The sequence below is a fragment of the Vicugna pacos genome, chromosome 23 (genome assembly GCF_048564905.1).
Source record: "Vicugna pacos chromosome 23, VicPac4, whole genome shotgun sequence".
NCBI classification, from domain to species: Eukaryota; Metazoa; Chordata; class Mammalia; order Artiodactyla; family Camelidae; genus Vicugna; species Vicugna pacos.
In genome coordinates this window covers 2327042-2346522 of record NC_133009.1, presented here as the reverse complement: position 1 = coordinate 2346522, position 19481 = coordinate 2327042, and the positions used below count along the sequence as shown (strand labels likewise).

The window sequence follows — 19481 nt, the reverse complement described above, 5'->3', positions numbered from 1 at the left end:
AAACAGTGAGAATTTTGACAAAGAACTAGAAAATACAAAAAGCACCAGTCAGAGCTTGAGAATACAGTAACGGAAATGAAAAACATACTAGAAGGAGCTAATAGCCAGGTAGGTGATACAGATGACTGTATAAGTGATCTTGAAGACAGGATAATGGAAATCACCCAATGAAAAAAGAAAAACAAATTAAAAAATAAGGACAGTTAGAGGGGACTATAGGACAACATGAAGAGTACTAATACTCATATTATAGGATCCTAGAAGGAGAAGGGAGAGAGAAAGGGGCCAAAAATGTATTTGAGGAAATTATGGCTGAAAACTTCTCAAACTGAAGAAGGAGACAGATAACCAGGTACAAGAAGCACATTGGATACTTCCAAAACAAAATGATACCAAAGAGACCCACATCGAGACATGTCACATTAAAATGGCAAAAGTTAAAGAGAGCATTCTAAAGGCAGCAAGAGAAAAACAGAGTCACATTAAGGGAACCCCCTTAAGGCTATCAGCTGATTTTTCTGGAGAAACTTTGCAGACCACAATAGAGTGACATGATATATTTAAAGTGCTGAGAGATAAAAACCTACAATCTAGGACACTCTACCAGCAAAGTTGCCACTCAGAATTAAAGGAGAGATAAAGAACTTCTCAGACAAGCAAACTTAGAGTTCATCAAAACTAACAACCCTAAAACTTGTTAGAGAGTCTTCTCTAAGTAGAAAAGACAAGGCTACAACAAGAAGTAACAAGTTAGTGGAATGTATGTGTGTATATGCATGACTGGGACATTGTGCTGTACACCAGAAATTGACACATTGTAACTGACTGTACTTCAATTTTTAAAAGGAAGTAACAAGTTACAGAACAGTAAAAATCATACTTGTAAAGGAAAATACATAGTAAAGGCTGTGGATAATGACTTAAGTAAGATAGTATGAAGATTAAAAGATAAAAATTGTAAAAATCAACTACAACTAAAACAAACAGTTAAGGGATAAACATGAAGTTGTAAAATATGACATCAAAAAAAGAAAATGTGGGGGAAGGAAGAAAAAATGTAGATCTTTAGAATGTGTTTGAATTTAAATGACTATCAGTTTAAAACAAGTAGATACAGATCAACATATATAAACCCCATGGTAACCACAAATCAAAAGCCTACAACAGATACACAAAAGCTAAGAAAAAAAGGAACACAAGCATTCTGCTAAAGAAAATCATTAAACCACAAAAAAAGAGACAGAAGAACTACAAAAACAACCAGAAAGCAAGCAACAAAAATGGCAGTAAGAGTGCATACCTATCAATCACTCTTTAAATGTCAATGGAAAAAATGCTGACATCAAAAAATAGAGGGTGGCTGATTTGGATTAAAAAACAAGACCCTTCTATATGCTGCCCACAAGAGACTCACTCCAGAGCTAAAGACACAGACAGCCTTAAAGTGGGGAGGAGGGTGTGGAAAAAGATATTTCATGCAAATAGAAAAGACAAAGCTAGAGTAGCAATACTCATATCAGACAAAGTAGATTTTAAAACAAAAGCTGAACAAAGATGAAGAAGGGAATTAACGATAAGGGAGTTAGTATAAGAAGAGGATATTACACTCATTAACATATGTGTACCCAATACAGAAGCACCTAAGTATATAAAGTAGACATTAGCAGACATAAAGGGAGAAACTGACAGTAGGTGACTTTAAGACCACATTTACAATGGGCAGATCATCCAGACAGAAAATCAGTGCAGGTGCTTTATAAGAATGGCAATAACCAGGGCTTTTTATAGATACACAATGGTTATGAGCATAATAAATAAGCTTGAGTCCACTCTGCTTAAGTTCAGATTCTATCTCTGCTAGTTAAGCGGTTTGACTTTTGACAGATTACTTTAACTCCCTATGACATTTCCTTATCTATAAAGTGTTTGAAGATTAAACCAAATAATATGTGTTAAGTGTTTACAACAATGAATGGCAAATGGTAAGTTCAATAGATGCTGACCATTAGAATGGAAGTCATTCTTAATGCTTTCAGACAGCACCTTGTTATTTGTATAAGGAAATGGATACTTTTGGCACTTTATTGATCTAGGGAAGGATTTTTTCCAGATCAATAGACACATAAAGTGCCCACATGGTATCTGAAATATCTAATATAAAGAGAGGTCTGCATCAAAAGACACAAAATGTATGAAAACAGATATGGAAACACACTTTTCCTTCCAAAAGTTTCATAGTGTCAGTTTTATGTTACCTAAATAGCTGCCATCAAGAAATAAATTTTTAAAAGAAAAAAAAAATCTTCAGTCTGTTTCATTTAAAAAAATCTAATGATTCATAGTGATAAAAAATATTGAAATGAAATATAGAATGAAGCCATTGTGCCACGAAGCACTTTACTGTTACACTTAAGTGGTGTGCCCTACAGGAAGCGTAGATGAGGCTTTGAATCTAGACTGTCCTTCGTGTATATAGTTCCTGCAAAATCCCCTTTCATTTTATAAATCCTGCAGAAGAGTTTTAGTTTTAAATATCCCATGCGGAATTTTCAGGATACTTTCCTGTAAAGTATCTTGGATTTCGTTTTAGCTTCTGGTGTTTCCACAAATGGCTCTGAATGATAGGAAATACACAGGTTTCCAGAATATTCTCTTAATCCTTCCCTGTGCCTTCCATTTAAGTCTCGGGTTCATTATGAGCATTAAATCTGTGAACTAGACTGAGATACAATGGTTTCAATACCAAGGTTCTAAGGAGATTTAGGTAGAAATTGTCAAAAAGCAATTTCATTGCCATCTTAAAGAAGATCAACTTCTGGGTCTCCAGGGATAAATATTAATTGTATCAATTGCTTCTTAGTATTTTTTTTTTCAGTTTAGTGTAGAGTCTATTTTTAGGCTACAGTTTTTCAATTTTAGTCAAAATATATGGGGAAATGGTATGGACAAAATCTTAAGAAAGAAAATTTAAAATAATCTTTGCTTCTAAAGATTAGAAAATCTTATAACTGCCCAGTTGGAAATGCATTATAAATTTCTGTAATTAATTCTAGGTTATATATTTTAGTGTATCTATTGCTCTTAAGATGAAAATTTTATAAGTATTTTTTTAAATAATTTTTTTTTTACTCTTTTGTTCAACCACTAAAATATTTTTGGAAGTAAGCAAATTATAAATAGTAAATGAATCAATTTTTTGTAACAGCAGCAAGTTTAAAATAAGGGGTTTTGATCCAAATGCAATGCTCAGTATAGAATAATAAAGTCACAAGGTTATAATTATTTCCTGTCACAAATGCAGACATTAGGACTAATACACCAAACGGCTCAAAGGCCTTTTTGGGCCAAGGTAGCCAACCGTGTTACTGTTCATCGTGGTAGGCACCGAAGATAAAAATAGTGAGTAACAGATTCTTTGCCCGTGATTAGTGAGAACTGTCCTCTTATCACAAGTGCAGAAGTTGTCATAAAATTTAACAAGCCGAATTACAAGAAGCCCCTGACTGGTTTTTATCTTTCTAGATACAACAACCTTAAGATAAAAAATAAAATAAAATTAAGTGACATGTGGACGGCAAGCTGCGTGGATGAAGTGGAAGAAGGCAACACCAGCACCGCAAGATCCTTTGTCCTGGGCTGGCCCACCATGAGCTTTGCAGCCACTTTCAGGTGAGAGCCGCGGCTGGTCCATGGGCTGGCTGCTGCAAAATCCCATCAGCTATGGAATGACTAGGGTGGAAGAAAAAAAATTAATCAGATTTTGTTCCAGTTTTGTTCTTCTGATTTTTTAAAGGAAATACTTTCTTCTGATTGATCTGTTCTGAAGCCAGTAACTCATCTTTTGACACACCCCACTGGAGGCTCCCGTATGCCTTATATTTTTTCCCAAAGAGCTTTTTATTAAAATATGTGAAATATATTGGTAAATACTGAGAACTCTTGAAATCATTATCTTGGTTTGAGCAGTGATTGCTAAAGGGGCTACCGAAACATCTCAAGCACTGTGGAAGAGGAGGGGGTGGTCAGAGCTCTAGGACCCCCTCTCCAACATCCCCTTCCCTCGTGGTCAGGTATTGTTTTATATGCTGAGCTTTCAACTTGACTTTTCAAACCACTGAAGCAGACCTTTACTGAAACAAATTTTATAATATTCTCCAATTAATTTTGAATAACTGGTTTATACTCCCAAATTTTCTAAAAAAATTAATTATAGAAGTGAATTTAATGTCATGAAATAATGTGGTTCCTGAATTGTGTATCATGTTCTGATTTAGCGTCTATAGAGATGTGACAGTCAAGAGCAAATATATGATACAAGGAGTGAAAGTCAGTTTCCTAAGACTCACTCCTTGGTGGGGATGGAGTTGGAGAATGTATGAATAGAGAATGTTTGTGCTCTCATCCTGAACATGCTCAGTTGTCACTTTTCACATCAAGGTGAGCCGACCAGGACTCTAACTTGTGATTTTGAACAACTGCATCCTCAAGTCCAGTGTAATGTTGAAAGAGCTTGAAAGAGCTGGTTTTCATCACATGCACACAATGTTTTTCTTTCTGCTTCTTCTCTCCTCACTACCATCAAACTCCTCAGGCATCATCTTAAAGCTAGAGAACTAAAAATTTTTAAGCTACTAATTATCTGATGAAGGAAGAGCATGCCATGAAGTTCTGTTATGCACCACTGGCTTACCAAAAGATTTCAACAACTTATTTGGAAGAAAGCATGTGTTTATATCATTCTCAGCATATCTTCTTTTCCATGACAGGTTTCTCTAGATATTATCATTTCCTATTGTTTAATCTCCTTGGAGTTTACAGCTGAAAGGAAGCGATTTCAAGTGAGGGCTGGGACTACATGACATCTTTAGTTGAGTAGTTTTTTCATGAAACTTTTTTTAAGAAGAAGAGAAAATGTAGAAACAAGTTATACAATACATTATAATTCCTGGAAAAGTACAGCACTTTAACCAAATGGTTAAGTTAACATTACTAGTGATGTTGTGTGAATATCTGCCCCTTGAAGAGCAATTCACTCCTGCAGCACCTCTCCCCAAAACCATAACCTCAGTCTAATCATGAGAACAGAATCAAAGAAGCTCAAATTGAGGGATGCTCTGTAGGATTACCTAACCAGTAAGCCTCAAAACTGTCAAGGTCAAAAAAAAAAAAAAGGAAAAGACATAGAAATAGTTACTAAGGAGACATGATAACTAAATGCAATGTGGTATCTTGGATGGATCCTAGAACAGAAAAAAGGACATTAATGGGAAAACTGGTGAAATCTGAACAGTCACGATTCCCATAGAGGAATCGAAAGCTAGGAGTGAGGTATATAGACTTTCTGTACTATCTTTGCAGTGTTTCTGAAGATTTTAAATTATTTCCAAATTAAAAGATTACTTTTGTTTAAAAAAAAAAGTAGTGTTGAAGAGTTCAGACTCTAGTTTGGCAGAGTGAGGTCTCAACAAACAGACTGACCACTCTACAGATAACAATTGTAAACCCAAAGCAAAATACAAACAGCAACAAACTACCTGAAGGTCCTGAAAAGTAAGCAAAAATTAGCATATTTTGGAGAAGAAATGAACCTTGGAATGAGGCAGCAACTCTAGGTGAGTTTCCTGTTTTTAAGGCATTGGCTTGAGGGCAGGCTGCAGGCACATTGTGGTGCAGGAAAACCAAGCCGACAAAAAGCCGCAGTCTTTCTGGGCTCAAGAACCAAAGTACAGAGTCTGGGTCAGCCACCACCACAGGAACGTGAGGGGGAAATCTCAAAAAGGAGAGTATCAGAGAAGAGAAGCTCTAGAATTTTTGTTTAGACTGTGCCCCAGCCTTTGGCTGAAGGCTGAACTGCACATGCATGGAACAGACTTAAAGCAGTCTGGAACTAAGGCTGAAAAAATTGAACCGAGGTGCTGCTCAACACAGGTGAGAGAAAGTTTTCAGCTTGAGTCTAATAAAGTTAGTTGTTAAAACAAAAACATCAACAGTGTTTAGCAAATATAACAAAGCTCAGAGTCTCCAAAACAAAGCATTCCTAATGTCCAGAATGCAATCTAAAATTTCTTAACATATGAAAAACCTAGAGAGGAAAAGATAATAAATAAAAGCCAGCCCTAAGATAATTCATATGTTGGAATTACCATAAAAGAACTTTAGGCGGCCCCGCCCCCGGCGCGGGCTCCCCCCCCAACCCTCCCCCGCCGGCCGGGAGGCTGGCGAGTAGCCAGTCGCTGCGCGCGCGGTGCTTTCTCGGCGCGCCTCGCACGGGCTCAGACGATGGACAGTCTTGGGCAGCAGCTGCGAAGGCTAGAGCCCAAGGAAGAGTGTGCCCAGGGGAGGTTCCCAGCTGCTTTCCCTCTGCCAAGTCGCCCTGCTTTTGCTTCTCAAGCCGCTCTCCAGGCCTCTGCTGTCTCCTACTCACAGCTGACCTGCCCGCTTTGAGCCGTTTTCTCCCAGTGGCAGAGATGGGCCCCTCGCCGGTCCTGTCAAAGGACAGTGACCAGCTTGGCCTCAGCCTGCTCTGACCCAGGCCTGCCGCTCTGGCTGTGCAATCCTGGGCAAGTTGCCGCTTCGCTCTGAGCTGCTTGCTGGGCGCAGGGCATCCCTACCCGAGGTGGTGGAGAGGACCCCGCTAAATGGTGCCTAGAATAAGCTTGAGCAGGGTACGTGCTCAGTGAACGTAAAAACGCCACTCAGTGCTTGGCTTTGAAGTCCTGTAGCCAAATGAAGGATCAGTCTCAAGCGAAACTTATGCGAGCCCCACGGGCCTCCCTCTGACCTGTCGCTGAAGCACGCCCCTCGCCCCAGGCCCAGCATGCGCTTGTCGGTGCGGAGGGCACTGCTGGCAGCTGGCTTCGCCCTGGCCCCGGTGCTGGCGGTCCAGCTTGGGCAGCAGGTGCTGGAGTGCCGGGCGGTGCTGGGGGGCCCGCTGGGCCCCCGACGGACCATGCAGCCGGAGCAGGAGGACCTGGTGATGGTGGGCGCGGACCACGTGGAGTACCGCTACGGCGAGGCCGTGCTGCTTATCTTCGTGGGGGGCGTGCCCCGGAGCGGCACCACGCTGATGCGCGCCATGCTGGACGCCCACCCCGAGGTGGGCTGCGGCGAGGAGACCCGCATCATTCCCCGCGTGCTGGCCATGCGCCAGGCCTGGTCCAAGTCCAGCCGGGAGAAGCTGCGGCTGGACGAGTCGGGCGTGACGGACGAGGTGCTGGATGCCGCCATGCAGGCCTTCATCCTGGAGGTGATCGCCAAGCACGGTGAGCCGGCCCGCGTCCTCTGCAACAAGGACCCCTTCACGCTCAAGTCGTCCGTCTACTTGTCGCTCCTGTTCCCCAACTCCAAATTCCTGCTGATGGTGCGGGACAGTCAGGCCTCCGTGCACTCCATGATCACCCGCAAGGTCACCATCGCCGGCTTCGACCTCAGCAGCTACTGCGACTGCCTCACCAAGAGGAACAAGGCCATCGAGGTGATGTAAGCCCAGTGCATGGAGGTGGGCAAGGACAAGTGCCTGCCCGTGTACTACGAGCGGCTGGGGCTGTACCCCCGGCGCTCCCTCAAACGCATCCTCGACTTCCTCGGCATCGCCTGGAGCGACGCCTTCCTGCACCACGAGAACCTCATCGGCAAGCCCGGGGGCGTCTCCCTGTCCAAGACTGAGCGGTCCACAGACCAGGTCATCAAACCCGTGAGCCTGGAAGCTCTCTCCAAGTGGACCGGCCACATCCCCAGGGATGTGATTAGGGACATGGCCCAGGTCGCCCCCATGCTGGCTCGGCCCGGCTACGACCCCTATGCAAACCCACCCAGCTACGGCAGTCCCGACCCCATTGTCGTCAACAACACACACAGGGTCTTGAAAGGGGACTGTAAAACACCAGCCAATCTGAAGGGCTATTTTCAGGTGAACCAGAACAGTACCTCCTCCCACATAGGAAACTCACGATTTCCGGATCTCTGCAAATGGCTTTGTTGCCGGAAGAGAAGAAACTGCATTCGAGTGGAAATCGGACCTCTAATCCAAGCATATTGCTTGCTGTTAATCGCCAAATCAGGACTGCTCGTGAGAAATGTATTTGCATATATTTGCAAAAAGCTGAACATTGAAAACTTAACCTTAAAACACTCTATCTTAGGACACTCCGGGGTAGAGAAGCAACAGTGTGGAAGAGTTTGGCTTTTGAAAGTTTAATATTTTATATGTTTCCCCCTAGAGAACTTTTTCTTTTGAAGAAAGGGGTTTGCCATCCTCCTTAATTTGCAGGACCACCGTGGTGGCTTTGTTTGCCAGGACAAGGCCCGCCACCTGTGCCTCTCCCGTTAACTCTTAACTTTTGAATTCAGAGAATCTATTTAAGAATTTAATATATGAGGCTTTCTTTGATTCTTCCTCAGTTCTACTCAGTTTCACAGAGGAAAAAAATATATATTATTTGAATCAAAAGAAAAAAAAAAGAACTTTAAAGCAGCTCTTATGACTATGCTCAGTGGGTAAAGGGAGACGCCAATTAAAATGAATGAAAAGATGGGAAAGCTAAGCAGAGAAATAGAAAATATTTGTAAAAGCCAAATGAAAAATCTAGATCTAAAGTTGTAATATCTTAAATTTTTAAAAATCCCCCCTGTAGCCTTAGTTGCAGAATGGAAATGAAAGAGAAATGAGTCAGTGAATTTGAAGGTGCATTGATAGAAATTGTCCAATCTGAGGAATAGAGAAAACAACGATTTTTTTAAATGCCTTTGTGCCTAGGAAGAAGCCTCTGCACCTGCTCCTTATAACCATTTCCTCCAGGGTCTTCTGTTTCCTTAGGCACCTCAACTGAATGGCACATAGTTCCCAGCTAACTCTCTGGAATGGTACTCTTAATCACCTCCCAAATTTGAAGGGATCTTCCCAGACTTTCTTCTCCTTTTTCTTTCTCTAAGATACACTGCTTGCTTCTCTCCTGGCTCTTGTCTTAGACGTTTATGAAACGCTGAAATAGCCTTGATTTGGGAGTATTTCTGGTTTTAGTTCTACAAAAATGCCTGAGATTAGGAATTACTAGGGAAGGAGAAGCCCTGAATTCTTGCATAGAGCAAGAGCTAGGGGAAAATGCAAGAAGATTACCAAAGTAATCTCAGTGAATTAATTTGTTTGTTCATAATTTGTTTATTTTAAAGTAAAGTATGCTATATATTCAAACAATGGAACATGAAGCAGCACTGAGGATGAATGAGCTAAAGCCACATGCAGTAAAATGGATACGTCTCACAAACACAACGTTAAACAAAAGAAGTCGGGTATGAAACTTTGCATGCTACATGGTTATATTTATATAAAATGCCCAAATACACAAAACTGTTGTGTTGTATTAGAAGTCCGGATAGTAGGAACTTGTGCCTGAAAAGGAACACAAGGAAACCTTCCAAGGTGGTTTTCTGTTTCTTACTCTGGGAGCCTGTCAAATGGGGTGTGTTCAATTTGTGAAAATTCTTCAAGCTGGACAATTAAGCATTGTACAAGTTCTCTCTGTGTATCTTATATGTCAATAACAAGTTCAAGGTTTACAATACTGACTGTTTAAAGGGACAGTTTTATTTAATTGCTTTGAAAAAGGTACAAGTCTAAAGAAAAACCTAATTTTTTCAAAATAGATTTTTTTTGCCAAATAAATGCAGTATTTGACATAAATGAACTTAGAAAATCTTCTGTTAGGAAATGGAGAAGGCATCAAAGGTTGTAAGGGACTAAGAAAGATGAAAATTTGTCAGTGGCAAAGAGATATAATGAACTTTCTGATGACCAATCCTGGGAGATTGCTCATGGAGAAAATTGTTAAACAACAGAGTTAGGAACAAGTTACAAATATTGTTAAGTGTATTTTTCTGGAGCAAGAAAGTAACTGAGGTTTCCAAAGATTAGAAATATAATTTTAAAAGCTACTGAGTAACAAGACTATATAGAAATAAACTTTAAATTATTTTTAACTTTAAGAATTAAATACAGCAGTGACTTCAGAAAAATTATTAATCAATAGTAATTTAGTTGTAAATAAGTTGATCTTAATCAGAAGATTACAGTAATTAAGAATAAGTTTTCTATGAACCAAATTACTGAATTATAATTCTGCCGTATGTATAGAGAAATTAATGTTTCCTTTACTGACAGCAAACTGGTTTCTGAGCCAAGATATTTCCATCAGTATGCCAAATTTCTCCTTAATCTCTTTAATCTCAAATTAAGCATATTTTCTGTTTGCATGACACTTAAAGCTACAAAAACACTCTTGAGATAATTAGCCCAGTTTTACAGATGTGGAAACCGAAGCTTAGAGATGTTAAGTGATTTGCCCATGATAATACGTCTTGCATATATTTTTGAAGCCAGGTGTTGGAATTCCAAATCAAGTACTTTTTCCACTATAAGGATATTACTTGTAACAGAGCCATAAAGTAAGAAAGTGGATCTTTCTTGGATCCTTCCAAGAGGTTTTAGTTAAAAACTAAAACCTGACTGTGTAGTTTTTCCTAACGGGGATTTTCAGTTCTGGGTTCTCCAGAACACAGTTTTGCAGCAGTACCGTGCACCCCCGTCAGCAACAATGGGCTGCTGATATTTTGTCTGGATTGATGCTCTTAATTTGTTAGGATAAGTGTTCTATGCGGTTTAATTGTTCTCTCCCATTTTCTTTCATTGCAGTTCTCCAGAACAAAAGGGCAAATGGCTCTCTCTCCTTCAGAGGTATTTTTTCAGTATACATATTTTTAATCTTTCCGGTGTAGTTAAATGATTAAATTCTTCTCTGCAGGGATGTGCCCCAAACTATTCCTCTTTCCCTTAGTAGAAATTGTTCGTTTGTCCTCAGAATAATCTGAGGTTTAGACTGTATGCCAAACTATGTGCTGTAAATAATGTTCTCTCATTACATGTACTTCTTACTTTCTAGGAAGGAGAACATTGAGGTCTGGATCATGTTAGACAGAATTTAGTTAATAATCTCTCCCATCATTTTCTTTGTCTCCAACATGTCACTTGCAACTCACAGTTTCCTCAAAGCGTGTATTAAGTTTCCACACATGGAGGGTTTTCTGCTGAGCACCTCAGAATTCAATTATTATTCCTACCTCTGAGCATACAGACTAAAATGGTCAACTTAGATCCATCTCTGATTCCTGTGGAACTTCCCCCTTCCTCCCTGCTGCCCCTTTCCAAGCAGTGGAGATAACCAAGATGCACACTCCCTTGGAGAGCTCAGTGAGAAGGGAAAGGCCACTGCTTTGGTTTGATCTAATAAAGTGTTATAAATGCTTCTGTGCCGATGAGCCAGGTTCTGGGTGTGCCCAGGGAAGGCAGGGAAGCTGCCTTAACATCACCCAGAGGTGCCTTAACCTGACTCTGCTTCTCAAGCCTTGCTTGGAATGGACCTTCTCTGTTCTTTTTTGTGCCCATGCCTAATGTCCTGAGAATTTTTAAAGTGATCTTCCAACCCATAATGTAATCTGACTTTGCTGAGTCTTTCCATCTGTCTTTTAAAAAACAGCATATTGAAAAATATTAGCAAAAATAGATTGATTTCAAAATAAGCCGTAAGCAAAATCCATCTGACTCCATGTTGTTTTGGGTTGTTGTTGCATTTGATTAGATACATCAATCTAGAGAAAGAGAAGGACTACCCGAAGAGCATTCCGCTCCGAGTCGTCACCAAGGACGTTGGGAATTGCACCTGTGTAAGTGTTTCTAAGCAAGAAAAAATTAAGTTCCAGGTCCCTACATAAGGCAGAGTGCCATGGATAAAAGAGAGACAGGCAGGTAGACAGAAAGACAGACAGACTGTGTACAGTCTACGGAAGGTAGGCATTTAGAAATACCATGTGGGGAAGTGCATTTTCCTGGGTGTATGTATATCTTTGTATGAGTGACAAGTAACCCTAGAGAAAATGAAACAAGAGAAATTCTTGTTAACTACAGTGTTGAACATTGATGCTTGAAGGATATTGCCTGTCAGGTGTCTCTTGCCTTCCTCTGGCATCCGTGCTTCTCTGGGTCCATCCAAAAGCCGCTGCAGAGGCTTGATGTAAAGCCATTTCCATAAGGAGATATTTCCTATTAGTATTAAGGAACTTTTTTCCAACTTGTCACTACTTAAGTAGAGATAAGGAGAGAGTGGTTTCTGAAAGTTCTCCATTCTTTGAGTTTTTAGGGATTGAATCCCTCAGGTTATTAATAAATGGATGAGCTGGGAGAGATGGTATTTTTAATGGATCAGCATGTTTCTTCCTCATAGTTATTATCATGCTGGTCAAGAAAAAATTCAGTCTATTTAGCCCTAGTCATTATGTGGAATGTGATGACTGAAATACAGCAAAGTGCCACGATGTTATCAACGATGAGCAAAACGGAAACATGAATATTTCTGTGATACTGTGGATTGTCACACGTCACAGGAGCTCCAGACCACACAGAGTAGTTCTGTGTGTGGACAGATATGTAGTACGAAACAGTTATATTTTGGGCAAAAGTTATGCAAAGTTCTGATACGAGTGCCAGATGTCACTGCTTGAGGGAAATACTCAAATTTTTCTCTTCTTTCACTTCTCTTCTAAAAACAGTTTTTTCTCAAGGACACACTTTCCATACACTGCAGCTGTTTAAAAAAATTTCAAGGTGTTTTTCCACGAAAATCCTGAGTGTAACCAGCTGCCATAACCCCTGAACGAAGGCCAGCAGGAAAACGGTGGTGTTTTTTCTGCCCCTTGCTTTGCTACAGAAGGTCTGTGCAGCCTCACACCATAAAAACTTGAGTGGTTGAGTTACCAGTGGATTTCACTTAGCTTTATATTTTATCATATTGTTTGTGGTCGGGTTGGGTGCTCTGTCCTATCACTAGACCCTGGTGAAGTCCACGATGGTGTGACACACTGTCCTTTGCTCTCTGAAGTTGTTTCAGGGCAACACTCTCCTTTTGGGCAGCCCTGCTGCCAGAAAGAGTGATTCCCCCAAGCAGGAGTGCGTGTCCGAGAGTGTTCTTTCTCCTTGGCCTTCAGTTATGTGCCACCTGCTAGTGACTTCTGCTATATGGAAAAAACAGCCACATTTTCAGTTTTGCCTTTATTTTATGTACTAGCCAAAGAAAACTTATCTGCTAAAATTCATTTGTTTTGTCTACCAGAGAGGCATGCAGGGAAAAATACACATCCTATAATTACTGTTTTGAGCAGATGTCTCTAATATTAAGAAAAATCATCGTCTTAGAAACCAGATAGATTGCGAGTGATTATTAGTATTACAGGATAGATGCTTCACTTTACAAAAGGTTTTATATTGAGTGTTTCTTTATATGAAATGGAGAGGTTTTTCAGACTTTAAAGGAAAAAAGCAGAAGCCTTTCATGATAGTTATCTCAAGTTTGCAAAAACATCTCTGCCATTCTGGTAGAAGGTGAACACTGAGCCCTCCCTGCTGGGTTCTGAGATACTTCTGCATAAACCTTGGAGCTGCAAGGAACACAATTTGAAATCAGTTAACAAATTTAAGCAATTTTTCATGTCAAGTAATTGGCTCATAGAGAAGAAATGCTCTATAACAGACGGATGAGTGATGAGTTATCAGTGGCTTTCACTTAGCTTCATATTTATACATCATTTTGTTTCCATTTATGCTGCCTTATCTGTGCCATTTAAGCCCTGTCGGGGACACAGCCCTAATTACTGATTTATCTGATCATTGTAACATGTAGAACCTACCTATAGTAAATACTTATTTTTTATAGCATAGCATTGTCTTATATTTAAGTAATGTCTTGGACTTCAGTGAACTTTATAGACATTTCAGAATCTTGTTATTCTCTTTGTTGTGAACTGTACTTTTAAATAGTCATTTCTCACTGTGGCTTAGCACAGAGCTGTTACAGATACCCTGTTCAATGGCAAAGCTGGTAACAGGCCTGAGCTTTCTGAAATGTTCAGTCTCTTTGCTAGACTCATTGGCTTTAAGGCCTCTCCAGATTTCAGAAATGAAAATCTCAGTAGCCGCAGTGCCTGACATAGAGAAAGTGCTCAATAAACAGTGGGGCTTTTTAATGCTAAACTTGAAATGTCTTTTGTGACCAGTTCTAGTTCTGATTTTACCTAAACTGACTTTTTACCATGCAAAGAAATAAAAACCCACACTGTGAAAACAGTACACAAGAAGAAATAGGAATTAATCAAGCTCAGTCCCCTCTTTACTGACATGTTGCATTATGGAAGTGATCATGGGCTGCATGATCAGCCTCACTGATTTTTTTTCTTTTGGTTGGGAGGGTGATTCATGTAATCTCTCTGAAATATTTTATTCCTTTTCTGTCTGGCTTAAGGTCTTATATTCTTTGAGCCACATATTCTTTATTTTAAGAGAAAGAGATGCTGTATTAAAAGGCATCATATATAATAGAATGAAAATAAATTATAATCAAGGGTTTGTGTTCTCCTTAGGCCGTGTGCTTTACTCTATAAACACTTCAAACTAAGATTTGCCTGTAGATAATCATTTGTTCACCTGTTTTAAAATTCTCTATTTATAGCTGTGTTTTTCTATTTCTTTTTTTTTCTACAGTCTAAAACTATAACAGTAACAAATACAGATACTGCAAATGACGTTATCAATGCTTCCCTACCAATGCTAGGAATAACTGTAAGTTACTCTGCTAGACATTCTTAATTAAAAACAAACTTTGATATTTTAGATTCATGTAAATATTATCCCTTCCATCATAAGACAGCTGATTACTAGAGATACTAAAGTTCTGCTTTGTCCCCAAAAATGTAGAAAATAGGGACAGTAGATTTTTTTATTCTTTTTGAGGGTTTTGTTTGTTTGTTGTATAAGATTCTTAATAACCTCCTTCCCCATTCCCCACTTGTCATTGTATGACTATTCTTTCCCTGTTTCCTCTCTTAGTTCATCTTTGTTATCTGTTATTCTCTTTATTATCCCAAAATTCAATTCATTCTTGGATGCTGAATTCTGAAGGATTTACTCTATGGAATTTTTACATAAAGAATATATAGCTAGAAACCATATTCACTGGCTACAGGTTCAGAGGATAAGAAGGATGGTGCCTCTCATGAACTGGTAAATTAAAACATAAGCTTTGAATTAGATCATGGATTTGAAGACCTTTAGTACACACACCACAAATTTGTTAGTGGAGAAGATTGGAATGTTTGAGGATGAGGTAGGGAAAGAGCATTGGGGAGTCCCATCTCCTCCTTATCAGTGTATAAACACCACACAGTGGGTCCTTGTATTAAAGTGAGTGACTTTCAAAAGGATGGATGCTAGAGGAAACACTTGGACAATACCATTTCTTGCGTGAGATTCTCTATAAATATGAAGACACAGTGTTACTATGACATGACATGACATATATTTAAGATATGTCATAGTTTTAAGTATTTTGATTTGCTTGTACACATTGCTATTGTTAAACCCTTAAGAAAGAACTAAAATTTAGAATAAGATACCTGATATATTTGAGTTCAATTTAAAAATATATTTAAGGTATAATTAAATATATATGCACTGAGTAAAGCAGGCCCCTCTGCATAGATTTCTAAGCCTATAGAATTATACATTGGAAGAGAGTGAGTAGCTTGAGGGAAGGAAGGGAGGTTAATTAATGACATGACTCATTTTCTTATTTATTCTTTTCTTTTGGATAAGTGAGCAGTCTCATCACACCAAAAGTATTTCTATTCAGTGTGGAATTAGGAATTGAGTCTCTCTGGTTATACTGCTCTAAGGAATTATTAATGTGTATGCTACCCTACATGAAAAGAAAGGATTTTTACTAGATTGCTCTTCCTGTTTGCAATAAAAATGTTTGACTAGAGGATAGGAAAGGAAGTGACAAAGTAGGGGAGGGGACTTGGCAGGATAGCCTCCTAGCCTGTTCCCTTCATTATAAGGTCAGAGTCATGATTCTTAATCAGAAGATAAAGGCAAGAATATTAAATATTGCCATTCTGTTCTGACTTCATTTTAAACATTTTTGCTTTATCCTCTTCTAGAGGATACAGCAAAGTCCGTATAATTTGGTATTATTTCTTTCAAATGGGATTTTTAGTATTACTGGGTTGTAATTCTGCTAGTGAACAGTTTCGTTGTTTCCCATAACTGGGCCTGTTCTCTAGACAGAATTCTTGTCCTTTCTGTCCCCAGGACTGGACTTGCCCAAAATAAAGCCAGTGTACACTGTGCCAACTACCTGTCTCCTCAGAGCCCCTTGGTCAGTCTTTTCTTTCCACTCAGGAGCAGCTGAGTTAATAATCAGCCTCTGAGATTTTACTTTTTCATCACAGACACAGCAGTGTTGTGGTTTTCTGGATAACAAGGTTGTCTTTGCAGGGGCACATTGGAGATTAATTCTAGTGTTCGCTAACAAGTGCAGAGACCTAACAGAAGTCAGGACTCTAAATAAGATCAATTAACCTTTTAGTAAACCAGGAAGGTTTTTGGTTTTTTGGGGGTTTTTTTGTTTGTTTTTTACTTTACAAAAGGGCGTGTATGTGATTTCCCATTCTGTGGGCTACCCATAATACTGAGAGCCTGATTCCACTGAAGTTCATGGATCCCTCATCATCACTAGGGGAAAAGGCCAAGATTTCTGAATCCTCTGTTAGGGGTTAGAGGAGAGATGGGTTGTAGGAATCAGCATTGCCACCTTCAAAAACCATATCACCCCCTTGAACCATGAAAGCATTTATAGTGGCCCTATGTTTTTGCAAAACATAGAAGTGACAAAAAATATGTCTTTGTTCAGTTACCAAGTGTGAGAGAATGATTGTTAATTCTTTTATCTCCAAGGGCTCTGAGAAAGAGTACAAGTGTTGGGTAAATTCTGGCAAAGAGGAGGCACCATACCCACTTATTGGTAAGTTTCTGTGAAAATATAAGATGGATTGTGTTTTAATTATAGTTCTAAATGTCTCAGAGAATTGGTAATATGGTCCTAAATTTAAATACTATTAAATAATAAATCCCATGTAATATTCATTTAACAAATATATATATCAAGTATGTCCTATGTGCAGATAAATGATAGCTCTTCATTCAAGCAACCAGTGGTGTAGATGGGAAGAGAAATGTAAATTTTCCTTTCTTTTTTTTTTCACTTTACAAATAGACCTATTTTTGTCAAACCTTTTAAAAATTTTTTTCTAAGAGAAAGCAAGATGTGCTGGAATTCCATTTTCCCTGTATATTTATTTTTCATATTTAGTTCTTGAATCTCCTTTCCTTTTCCTACTGTTTGCCTCTATAGAAAACCTTCTGTGATCCAGTCATGCCTCTTAATCTATCAGTGAGTACTGAACACCTGCCCTGTACCCAGATCTTTGCTAGGCATCAAAAAAGAAAATGAAACTAAACCATTTAGATTCCTAAAAATCTTTATTGACTTATTTAGCAATAGGTACTACCCTACCAACTAACTACTTTGCTATTTCTCTAGCCAAATTTCCCAGCACCTGTTTTGAGGAATTACTGGAAAATAGGTCACTTCTCACCTTATTTAAATCATTTAGCTACAAAAATATTTCTTGATCAGTGAAGTCCTTCAGTATAGTTAATGGAAATAGGGAAATTAAAATAAGGGATAGCATCTGTAGCAAATCTTGAGATGATGACATTGATGATGATGATGATTTCTGTTAATGATTTTTAAATGCTTGCTATCTGCCTAGCATTATGCAAAGCATATCACATGAGTTATCTCATGTAATCCTTTCATTTACCTGTGAGATCACTACAGTGTAATTCAGGTTTCAAGTAATCTGAATAATCTAAATCCAAACTTTTCTATGAAATGTATATTCTCAAGCTTTAAAGCAAGCCATCATGCACATAGCTGAGGACAAAAAATTCCCTACATTTCCAGTTTATTTCTTTTCTTTTTTTTAAACATTTTTTATTGACTTATAATCATTTTACAATGTTCTTTCAAATTCCAGTGTTCAGCACAATTTTTCAGTCATTCATGGACATACACACACTCATTGTCACATTTTTTTTTCTGTGAGTTATCATAACATTTTGTGTATATTTCCCTGTGCTATACAGTGTAATCTTGTTTATCTATTCTACAATTTTGAAATTCCAGTCTATCCCTTCCCACCCTCCACCCCCTGGTAACCACAAGTCTGTATTCTCTGTCTGTGAGTCTATTTCGGTCCTGTATTTATGCTTTGTTTTTGTTTGTTTGTTTTTGTTTTTTAGATTCCACATATGAGCGATTTCATATGGTATTTTTCTTTCTCTTTCTGGCTTACTTCACTTAGAATGACATTCTCCAGGAGCATCCATGTTGCTGCAAATGGCATTATGTTGTCAGCTTTTATGGCTGAGTAGTATTCCATTGTATAAATATACCACATCTTCTTTATCCAGTCACCTGTTGTTGGACACCAGTTTATTTCTTAATGTTGTCATTTGTGTAAAAGTCAATGAGCAACAATTAAAGCTGTGATGAAAAGTCAAATAAGTACTTAAAATAGTTGTTTTAATAAAATATATTAATTTAATTAAAACTATGTAGATAATAACTGTCAGGCTTAAAACAACATGAAGCTTCATTTCTAACTCACTAAAAAAAATAGGATATGGGGCATGGTTATTACTTAGCAGCAATTCTCCATTGTATATTTTACTGCACCTTGCAAATTTCAGTTGTGGATTAGCTACTGGCTATTTTGGTAAATCAATTTTGTTTTATTGCTGTTGTAGAAGTCTTTTTTTATTTTTCTGCCTTAGTCCCTGAAAGTTGCTGTAGTACTTAATATCAATGAAACATTGACACTATATGCCTATGCAAGATGAAGAGGAAAAGTTCACTGAATTAGGTTCAGTGATAAGTCTGGAATGGAAGAGACCTTACTCTCTGTACTTAAAAAGTAAACAAATTTACAGCACAATGGTACTTAAGAATTGAGAAAATGAAATTACTCAGCGTACTAAAGATCAAAAACTTATATAGCAGTCAGATGTCCAGGGTTTAGTTTTTCTAGTTTGAAAACTCCTTTTGAATCTTGTTTTTGTGTCTCTCATACCCCGCAGTCTTCCTTCTAACTGTTGTCTGTGAATAACGGCCTCAGAGTGGCATGGTGGGAGGGAAAGCATAAGTCAGACAAGCCAGCCCTTGAGTAACTCTAATTGTGTCTATAACTAATAAACAGTATAAAATGTCTTCTTTCAGGTAGATATCTTATATTGAATAATAGTAATAATAGTGATCTTTGAAATATATAGTTATTTGCCCTTTGTATTTAAATACTATTAACCACTAAATTTTACTTATTTGATCCTTATAATACTGTGTGATGGGTAGGATAAATATTTTAAATCATGAATTTAAGGCTGAGAGAGGTCAAGGATTTGCTGAAGATTTGCAGAGATAGGTAGTGTCAAAGGAGAAACTAGAATACCTTTCAGTATTCTCAGATGTGAACATAGGAAA

General features: G+C 38.6%; 1 protein-coding gene and 1 pseudogene across 4 annotated transcripts in view; both read left to right on the top strand.

Moving 5' to 3' along the window:
* Window positions 1-19481, top strand: part of LOC116278448 (rho GTPase-activating protein 20-like) — a 70761-nt gene that overhangs the window by 29670 nt on the left and 21610 nt on the right. For all 4 annotated transcript variants that reach the window (XM_072948276.1, XM_072948275.1, XM_072948274.1 and 1 more), the window contains 5 exons: window positions 3523-3669; window positions 10688-10729; window positions 11631-11715; window positions 14582-14659; window positions 16835-16901. In XM_072948276.1, the coding sequence (XP_072804377.1) occupies window positions 3523-3669; window positions 10688-10729; window positions 11631-11715; window positions 14582-14659; window positions 16835-16901 (419 nt within the window). The remainder of the gene's footprint in view (window positions 1-3522; window positions 3670-10687; window positions 10730-11630; window positions 11716-14581; window positions 14660-16834; window positions 16902-19481) is intronic.
* On the top strand, window positions 6815-8197 carry LOC102526951 (protein-tyrosine sulfotransferase 2 pseudogene; annotated as a pseudogene).